The 11,012-nt window shown below is 42.0% G+C and overlaps 1 protein-coding gene across 1 annotated transcript in view; it reads right to left on the reverse strand.

The window, feature by feature from the left end:
• Nucleotides 1-6,812: 6,812 nt before the first annotated feature.
• The window catches only part of T265_01711 (hypothetical protein), a gene marked incomplete at both ends in the record, with an annotated part of 14,777 nt that continues 10,577 nt past the window's right edge, over nt 6,813-11,012 (reverse strand). The window contains 3 exons of the mRNA XM_009165777.1: nt 6,813-7,147; nt 8,715-8,984; nt 10,626-10,943. Coding sequence (XP_009164041.1) covers nt 6,813-7,147; nt 8,715-8,984; nt 10,626-10,943 — 923 coding nt within the window. The remainder of the gene's footprint in view (nt 7,148-8,714; nt 8,985-10,625; nt 10,944-11,012) is intronic.

The raw sequence follows: 11,012 nt of genomic DNA on the forward strand, positions 1-11,012 counted from the left end.
CCTGACTTATAAATTATGGGTCACCGATAAACTTGGAAGTGCATCCTTGTGTTCACTCGTATTCTTTGGGGTTTGCACCAGATACAGAACATTGACGTAGATGCGTATTGGGCTCAGTGAAAGTCGTACGTGGGTGCATCATCCTCGTTTGATGTGACAGACCAATTCACATACAGAAGCCACCCGCTGTTCCAAGCGCAGCCGAACTTGGTATTAAACTATCAACTCGGACTATATGACAGATAGTTCAGTAATATCAGGCCTTCTGTCACACGGTGTCTTGTTAACGGTCGATAATGGAGCCGAACATCTAGTTTGTACGCGAGATTTTGCTGCAAGAAATGTATATCTTCAAAGTTGATTTTTGTTAAGTGATGCTTAAAGCAGCGTCATTTATAATCATTCTTCTCCTGGCTGGCATTGTATGTGAACCCAGGCACGAACAGTGCGTTCATTTCTGTATACATTTCTGACTGTCACAAGGCTGGATAGCGTCCTCTTTGTAGACCGCTTGCCCTGGTATTGTGTTGCAGTTTGTAGAGCGCAGTAGACGTTGAAATTGGAGAGAGAAAACGAAAAGATTCTGCGCTTTCTGTACGGGGTCCGCACCTTGTCATTCAAGCCAGAGAACAGTCTGGCTGCTATAGCTGATGTGGTTGGCTAAATCTCATTTTTGATAAAGTTTTTTGATAGAAAATTTTTGTGTGCGTTTTATTCAGACTCAACCGATACGTTTCTTCCGATGGATCAGTATAAGAATCACCGCTAACTTGCAATGGAATGTGGGTTCATCGTGATCATAGTTCCAAGGAACAGTTAAATAAGCAAAGGCTAATATTCGACTGAGAATTTACTATTCTGCTGTGACGCGATTGAAGTTACAGATAGAATTGAGTTGTGACAACAACCGCTTGGTTATTTTTTGACAGGCTTCGTCTATTTAAACATTTCTTCAGTGAGAAACAGAATCTCCAGTCGGCCTATCTTGTGCGTTATTCGTCAAATGTGCAGCAGAAAGCCCGTCTCATGTTTCCCAAATAAAACCGCCCTCGGTAGCTTAAACTTCCTATTAATTCAGTAGTTGAGCCTTCATCAGCGGTTTTACCATAAGCCACTCTTGCACAGTAGCTTTACTTTTCGAATTATTCGAAATGACCTCAGAACGTTTGTTACGAACGACTTGTTATGGAGCTAAGTCCATTTATGTGCACCTCCACACCTCCATTTCGGAAAAAAACATGAGTACCTTCGCTTTCAAGGACGTTCCTGTCTTGGATAATAACAATTCACGTATGCACTTGCAGGTCATCGAAACGGTGGTAGCCAACGTGCATTGTATGTCCCGTCTGCTGAGGAGGAATCCATTTAAAGTATGCACTTTACTGATGAGCTCTAGACGGACCGAAATATGAGTTCCTAGATCACGGTTTCGGTCACCTTGTCTAGACAGGAAAGGAACAGTTCATACAAAGGTGATCAGAGTGCAACTCCAGTAAATCCACCACTATCTTTTGGGCTATTAGTTGATATGGAATTTCCGACGCACTTGGTAAGATCCTTATGTTACCATGCCCAAGCACTGGAACAAGTCCTGGATTATTCGTTGCCTTGAGGAATGCGTTCTTGTAATCGATGCAGGGTCGGTGATAATATACCACGTTTAGACGTACCTCTTAAGACTTCGTAAGTGTCCATTATCTGTAAAATTTAGACAGAAAACAGATTTGAATTTTATCATCTCGAATTATGAGTTGTCAGTACACAGAGAATGTTCACGTTCAACAGCTTGTGCAGTGGAATGTTTTTGTTTTAAGCTGATCAGTAGGAATCTTCTATTCGCAGAAAAATTGACTACGTGTTTGTAATGATTCCAGGTGTAAATTTTACGATGCTAGTCAAGCCATTTTCCGTCTTTGTTCGCTCTCAACTCTGCTGAGTAAAAGGTGGAACGGGCGCTGATGAATTTTTGTGTGCACACGCAAAGAAATATGTCTATGTAGGACGCAGTACTATGACTACTTCAGTAAAATTCTGAAGAGTTCACTGAAGAATACACTGATCTCATTGATGGCTACTGAAATGCATTTTTTAAAATGAACACTGAACAAATCTACTGAAAGGTCTGTATCTACTTTTGTGTTGTTTCCAACGGTTTTTGACTTCCGATTAAGTCTTTTCGTGTAGATCTCCATAACACACATATTCTCTTCTGATGGTGATATTCTGGGTTTTCTGGAAGGGGTTCGTAGATGGCCACTTTTATTAATGTAAAATGTAGTGTTTAATCTAATGTAAAATGCTCAGTTACAGTCAGGAGGTGTAGACACGAGCACACCACTATTAAGGTTAATGGAGGGCGAACGGATAATCAGGGGTATTGCCTACAAGCATGACGAGTATCCTGTTTGATGTGAAGATCTAAGCTTTTGGTTCTGACGAATGTATTTGCCTAAATGTTTGCACATAGTCTATACGGTGGTCATATAGTTCATGTGGACGCAGCAGTTGGATTTGCTTGAAGAGTTCTGGTGTTAAGCCATCACATATAGGATGAACATCCTTCCATGGTCTAACTTTTGTAATAAACAAACTGACGGTTTCACTTGAAATGGGATCATAACGTCATGAAGAGATCGTACCTGACCGTGGTGTGATGGTTTGTCTGTTTGCGTGAGTTATTGAGATATAGTAAAGGCACCCGTGCGGCACTCGCAGAGTATAACACACCAAGTAGACCAATGGTTAAGGATCCGACAAATGCAGTGTTTCTCCCTGTTGGGACTGGAATATGCCAGGTGACTTGTCCTTTAAAAAAGGCACTGCACTTACATTTCTCGCCAAATATTGTTACATTTTGGTTGAGCTTTCAAGCTAAAGGCATTGGTCTGTTGCCCTAATGGCCATTCTCTTTAGAGCTGGACGTCAACATTATGTGGTCGATATATTTTAATCTGCCTTTAGAACTCCAGTTGCCTGTGCTCCACCACATACCGATAGCTTGAAGAAGGCTGTGGAGTAGTTGCATGAAAACGTCTCTAAAAAATACAAAAATTAATAAATTCTTACATGATGGTAAGTAGAATTCTGCACTGGTAGCCTCTGCACTTTTCCTCTCACCCTCATGTGCCACAACACCAACACGGAGAGGCAAGTCTTGAGGTAGATTGGTAAACGTCATACTATTTGATTGCGTACGTTCTTCCTTCGTTGCATGAACTCCACTATAGAAGGTTACCGTGAATTCGTCTGCAGTTTCATGTGTCCAATTCACTGTCACCAATGCTTTGCTACTACTCAGGTGTAGAGTCACACTGCTTGGAGGTTCAACAGGTCCGTCTGGTAGGTGGAAGGAAGAAACATCGTTTCAACATTTTAAGCGGTTTTTTTCAGTAACATGAATTTTATTAGACAATTTAGATATCAATCAAGGCCAAAAAGTCAAGATTAGGAGTGTGTCTGTCCTGCACGCGACTTTTTGAAACGCCTGATATATTTTTTCAAAAGATATTCTTAAGATAAGATGTCCGAACCTACGCACGTCCGTGCAAAACCGTCTACTTCCGGTGTTCATAGTGAATGCTCTATTGACTAATTTCAGGGGGTGATGATTTGCGAAGAACGGTTAGGTGTCTGTCCAAACCTGGAATATAAGAACAGTGAAATCAGATGGAAAAGCAATCGCAAGAGTTTCGGACAAACGTACATTTCACTATTTGTGTTTGGGCTCAAAGAACAAGGTTGTTATATTGTTCACTCTGGATTTAGCTGGTAGCCATTTGCATGAGGAAGCGGTCGAAATCAATTGCTTATCGGAAAATGCCCTTAGCGGTGTTCCCTGTTCGCAAAAGACATCAACATCCTGATTAGACATTTGGCTTTCAAATGCGAATTATAAGTACATATCATACAGCTGAACAGACAAGAATCGTGGGGAGGAAAAACTATCTTGCCGACGGATGACCTAGCAAGTGAATGATTGAGTGCGGTGGGTCCTGGACTGAATTATGCACTTTACACTCAGAGGTGATTTATTGATGCTCTGCCATACAGATTAACACATGTGTGAGTTCCTCAATGGGTCGGACTTTGGTGTCGTTTAGTCGGTGGATATGAAGCTCGAAGGGATTAGATATATTTCACAACTGTAGTGTGAACCAATACATTTACTGTCGAGTTACACCACAAACCTTAGGATATCTTAGGAACAATAACCTCCATCCCGTTGGCCAATCCACGCAGTGACTGACGTCAACTACATTTCATCGGATACAGGCCAAGCAAATCAAGTAGAAACACCAACCATATAACTACAACTTAGAACAGGGGTTCATTTTGGCTGAGCCGTGCGGTGTGTATGGAATGATAGTCTTTTTAACATCGTGTCATATACATTGCACTTTAGATTTTTCAGGTGTGCAAGACCTCACTCTGTGTTGCGCATTTCATCCTCTCATTTATATCACTTCATGCTTTACTCATATTTTTTGCCTCTTCTTGATTCACTCGGAGAATTTCGACATTCTTTTAAACAACTCCAGATGATGGGCGACTGGTAATATGGATGATCTAATCTATTTTTAATGTTTAATCACGATCTTTAAGGGTGAAAAAATATATCCAAACCACTTGTTTTAGTTTCTGATAAACTATACCCTATATATGGTTGTCACTTGCGTAGTTGCGCGATATCGAATTAAACAAAACAAGTGCCCACGTCAAACAGAAAACACTGTATACCAGGGAATTTTCCCTGCTTAGAAGCAACACTGTACGGCGAACAAGCAGAGTTCTTTTCCAAGGGGATTCTCTCGGACACGATACGCTTTCCAATTGCGTGTGACATGTTCACTCAATCCTTTAACCATTACTGGACATCGCTCGTTTAGCTCGAAAGATCTAGAAGGAAAAACCTGAGTAAAAAATTTCAGAAACACTGCACTGTACTGGTAAATTCTGCAACGTTTTATGCACTGGATAGCGTTTTTCAATAGGATCCGTGATGTTATTCCATATCCTTCTTACTTTGAAGTATTTACAGCTTCTGGAGCTGTTACCCGTAAACAACCATTCCACCACCTGTCAAATTATTTCATAGTGCCTGAAATCAAATTTAAAAACTTCATCTGGCTGCAGCCCAACTGCCTGCATTGCATGCGGGTTAAGGCGTATCTGTTGAATCTTTTGAAAGCTTTGGATTAAATTCGGTTAAAATATTTTTGGAAGAATTGAGCGCCAAGCGGAAAACTTTATAAGCGTAACAAAACGTAGATGAATAGTAGGCTATAATCCGATTGCTGTGGTCAACTGTTTCGCAGAATTTCCACAACACACATTATAATTGGTGGAAATCACTGAAAAAAGTTGTCAGGAGCAACCGAAACGTTGGATAATAGCATCTTATCTCACTACGCTGCTCGTCTTAAAAATTTCTTATAACAGCTGATTTAGCCATCGGTGTAAGGGCGGATACTACCGATGCAACGGTGATACTACTGGTGGGGAGGCACGCGAGTAGTATGTGCTGTTCGTAGAATTTCGCTTTGCGTCCATTGAAAAAGGGAGATCTGTTGCAGAATTCGTGGAGCCACTGTGTAACATTTGCTCGGAATTGACCGACGAATGAGTGGAGTCAATGAATCTCCAGGAAAGTTCAAGAAGACTCGTTCGATAGAAGATCGGTGTCCATTTTTTGTAACTAAGATGCAGATTAGAGTTTTGCTTCCCTGTTCAATGGTCTGTAACCGGTCAGTTGACATTTCTAAATAAATAACTCCACAGCCAACGACTTCTTCCTTTCACATTCGAGTAGTATATTTTTCCCCAAATCCATTTCGTATCTATTGAAAAGTAAAATTTATTACGGATTTTGTGGAATTGCTTTGAAGCATTCGTTTACATTTGAGTGATAGTCAATGAATATCCAGGAAATTTCAGGAAGACGCGTTTGAGAAGACGGACATTCAGTTTTTATAAACAAGATGCGTATGGGAGCATTGCTTCCCTGTCCAATAGGCTGTAATTGTTGGGTTGGTGTTTTCCAATAAATACCTCCGCAGCGAAGGCACTGTCCCTTTCATTGGTGGTCAGCAGAGGCCAGTTTTGAGAGAAAACTCTCCGTCAGTCGGAACGAACTACTTACATGGCTGCCCAAAGCTCCTCGGAACCCCACAATCGGTTGTAATCAATCTGATTTCGCAAATATTTGCCGTTTTCAACGTGACAGTTGCTTGATTTTAATGGTCATCTGCACAGTTCAACATTTGATGTGTACGGCAACTGACAATTCATCTTGGGCCATGTGGGGGTACATACCAACTGACAGACGAGGTAGAGTAGATCCATGCGATTTCCAAAAAATCCAAACCTGCGAAACTAGCTGTACATATTCTTACAAACTATCAAACGGTAAAGCAGAGTTTAGGGTGGGAGGGGGACGGGACTAATGGTCATTAGCCATTTTCTGCATTTTTACCGGAAAACTAATATTAGCTTTATGGAGATGCCGTAAACTGAAACTAGCGGATACATTATTTTTCAAGTTTTCGGCCTAACATCGAGATTCGCCGTACCTCGGACATTATCCCCTACCTGTGTAAATTGTGTTGCGAAATAACGAAAAAAGCCGCGCAAACGTTTCAAACACATATCATAACTGAGGTGCGAAGGAGCCTCGATAATGAAGGGAAGGTCTCTAACACTTACGGTTCTTTCATTCTCCAATTCCGTTTTAAGCGCAAAGATGCGTTATCCAAAAGACTTCCAACTAGTACTACTTCTGTGCTACCAAGGACAAAATGAGATTATTCTGTCAGCTATTTCATGTAATAATACAAACTGCGGTCGTAATTAGATATCTTTTCTGGATCTGCCCTACCTGAAATGGTGTGGTCTACCTGACTGACCACCTGCTGATCAGACTGATATTCGGACTGTATGCAATCACCAGTTGCCACCGAATCGCAAGAACTGATCTCCTCCGGCATGTCACTGAGAAACTCCGGCGCTTGATTCTGAGCAAGGGAGCGGTCTTCATTCATACCACGTTGTTTGCTTGTGGCTGTTTTTGGGACAAGTGTGGTCACCACGGCAGACTCTTGTGAAATGATTTTAGGTAAGGACACGGGCAGGTGAATCGGAGCCGTTGGATCTACAATTAAAAATATGCGTCGTTATATTATTATACAGATTAGCCACAGATCTTCCAAATGTCCTATCTGAGGCATGCTACGCTAGATGCAGTCAGAGAGGATCAAGTGTCCTGCAGAGATGTAAATCGTAACTTATCGTTGCAACCTTGAAATGAGAGTTCTGGTGTTATGCGGTGCAGATTTTGGAAATGAAGCTCACTGCTGACATCCATATTTGGTGGAGCCGAGGGAGCAGTCTACCGGAAATCGATTTAGTTGGACCGTGGTTTACAGATCAGGGACGTTAGTTTGTAGCAACGATCATTTTGGTAGTACTACAGATTTCCAATGCAATCAACTAAGTCATTATCATTTCCAAGACGTACATGAGCGTCGACTCAAGGAAACAAAACACTAACTTTCCAGTATTATAATAACTTTGCAGCACACTCTGACTGTCTGGCGGCGGACAGCTTTAAATGCCCTCTGGCCCACCGTTCTGCGTATTGCATCCATACAGAATGGTGGGCACAACCTCGTCCCTGGACTGCATTTTCTCTGCAAACCTGTGTGAACATTCATACGTCAGGTCATGACGACATGGCTCAACAACAAATCCTGGCTGTTGGTCCAGGAAGGTCTCACGATTTTGGACCGATCCAGCCAAAGAAAGTTCTGTGTGTATTTTGGAAATCCTAGGTTAAGTTGCTCAAACGACTCCAGCACCGGTGCAACTTTGACAACAACCGACAAATTTGTAAAACATCGCGCGACTTGAATGCTAAAGTATATGCACACATAATTCATGGCAATATGCTCACAAAGATATTCAAAGCATGGTTCTGTAGAAAAGTTTAGTCAAAAGGTTTTAAACACGCTACTATGAAAACGTAGATGTGCACGCTCAGGAAACCTTCAAATTTTTGTTTTCATCGAATGTAGCTACTGAAATCCGTTTCAGTAGCATCCACAAACAAATGTATTTCCACCACTGATTAGTCTTTCTGCAGGGGATTGTTACCAGGGTGACGTGGTGGCGTTCCTTTTAAGACAACGTCACAGTCTCCAAATGCTTATTTAAATACTGAGTACTGTGTTTATACTCATTTTTTGAACAGACCTATCCGTCCGTTCTCCACGGTGAAGGGAGCCTATGATGTCATAAGACTGAACTTTGATCGCTTCCCTCATACGCTTCGTAATGCACATATTCGCCAATCGGCTTACCTCTCTATCGTGTCTTCTCACCACGGCTACAGCCTTAAAGCATATAACTCTCGTTCATTTTCTAAAGTACCTGTTTTAACCCCTTTAAAGTGAGTTGGACCATTTCGAGCGGCAACAGCTAAAGCGATTCGAGATACAAGTCACAATGCTCAGACATTTTATGTAAAGATGGATAAATTGGATGTCTTGTATTGTAAAATGCAACCATATTCAGTAAAAAGCTCCAAGGCTTAAGGATTTACACGATTGTGCCTATTTGAAGAACCGTTTTGAAACAGTCCCACGAAATATTACTGAAGCAAAATGTCCTTTATTCCGGGTGTTCTTCTTACCTTGGTCGAAAATCTCAAGTTAACCCACCTTTTGGTATGATGAAAACGGTACTGTTCATTTCGGGACCCTGGCCGAATGAGTTGTGTCCACGAACACCAATGAGCAGTGACATGTTCTTTGGAAGTTTCGAAAGACGCACTTCAAATTCGTTCCCATCCACAGTGATGGTATAAATCGCCGCGGTCGAATTGTACACCGTTATACCAAAGCGGTCCACAAGGCATGAACTGTTTTGACCCCATAAAACCGTCACACCCGATTCCAATGTCACATCGATCCAGTCGGGTGCTCCCGGTGCTGAATCGAAAATATAGAATGACTCAATCGGAACTGCTCTAAGTAAAACCGTGGAAATTTCCAAGATGTCCAGCCTACACAAGTAAGATTCTGTGTGTGTTAAAATTCAGATGATGTGATCTCACTTGGTTTATACTAGAGTTTTCAGATGAGAGATTAGCATTGATGGTTTAGGATTCGCAGTGTACATCATTTTGGGACAAATGCGGCATGCAAGAATGAACAGCATGTTGGCCCGGTGGCATCAGTGTGCGAACACAGCGGCATTCAGGTCAAACGGACGTCGATGTTTAAAGAATGATTTGAATATGCATGAGGCTGTCGGCGACAAATGACGCACAGATGATGCGACCCATACTCATTTCAGACGAATTAAAACTTAAGTCCTAACAGGTGGGTTTTCTTCTTTCGTACACTAGTCATGGAGTGCGGTGGAGTGGGCAGAACAGAAACGTTGAAAGCAAGGGTCTCTAACAGTGGCCCGCTTTAGAACCATTGGTTTGTTTCATGAATAAACAAGTCGATTGTATTACGCAAAACCCTGGTGCACTGGAGTATTTCCGATTGCGGACATGGATAATATCTGAGTGCGCGAAACTTCTCAGGGGGTTGTAAATGCGCAAAATAAAGAATGTAGCTCGAAAACCGAACCTCAAAACATTGACGATTGGCCAGAAGCGTTAGAACAGCTCATCTGTTTTAACGAGCGCGCTGACGAAAAACTAAGCCAGAGGACCAAGTATCGGACATACTCACACCTCGAAATCCAGTTTGTAGGATACTGCAAGTGTCATATACACACTCCCAATTGAGATTATAGGGGCCGGTAAATTGTCACACCACTGTACAATGATGCTCACTCACGGCGATTTGTAACCAGATAAACGTTACCTTTAGTGATGTGCCGGCAATTATGACGGTGAGTGTGTGTTTGGGTCCATACAAAGTAATACTATACTCAGTTGAGGAATTCTGAGTTGTCCGGATAAACAGACCCACTCTGCATCCTCATCGAAAGGTCACTTAGCGTAAGACCATCCATGAGCCGGACTGCAATAGTTAATGGTTATTCTAATTGGAGCAAACTACACTGAGTAATGCGTACCATAAGATGGACCGGTTACAGTTTGACTAATGTAGGTGAGGCAACAGGTGTTTTATTTCGGAACGAGCAGGTGGTTTGTTAGTGGTATCCATGCCACTGCTGGCAGTCGGAAACAAACATTGCGTCATGGTACATGATGAAAACTCAAGATGGATAACGAGAATGCCAGTGTGATCGCCGGTGGTGAACTGCGGTTCTGAAGTAGTTGTGAGGGAACAGGTCCTCAAATCGAACTTTGGATGACTGGTTAGAGATCAATATGCCTACAATAACTGACAACCAAAGTGTGATCGCGGTGAACTGCGGTTCTGAAGTAGTTGTGAGGGAACAGGTCCTCAAATCGAACTTTGGATGACTGGTTAGAGATCAATATGTATGCAATAACTGACAACCAAATTCAACCGAATTCAACCGAGATTGTAGCTCGGCTTAGATGGACAAGACTCAAGCTAACCGAAATATCTCGAGTAAAACGCGAGTAAAACAAAGGTGGGAATTATAATTGATGGAAATGTGTGCAAGAAACAGTGATTTACCTGCAAGTATGAAGAATCTGGAACCCTTTGATTCTGGTCCAAATCCATATGCATTGCGTCCCTGCACACCAACAATCAAGTCCACACACTGAGACATTTCAGAGATTTCGATGATATTGGTTGTGGTCTGCATGGACTTTAAAGAATTTCCGTTCACATCGTACACATTCACGTTGAAATCGATGACGTCACAGGCTCCTTCATACGACCATTTTGCAGTCACTTGTGGAGCATTTTCCAGGGTGTCCACCTGGATGTTTTGTATGAGTCCTGGAGCTAGAAATTGCGCGAGAGTTTTGCAAAGTACGTTAATTAGTGCTGCGACGAATACCTCGTTGTTTAACAACTTTGATGATCCTTTGCCGACTGTGCGGCAAAACGACCCGT

This window comes from Opisthorchis viverrini, assembly GCF_000715545.1.
Source record: "Opisthorchis viverrini unplaced genomic scaffold opera_v5_18, whole genome shotgun sequence".
Taxonomy (NCBI): domain Eukaryota; kingdom Metazoa; phylum Platyhelminthes; class Trematoda; order Opisthorchiida; family Opisthorchiidae; genus Opisthorchis; species Opisthorchis viverrini.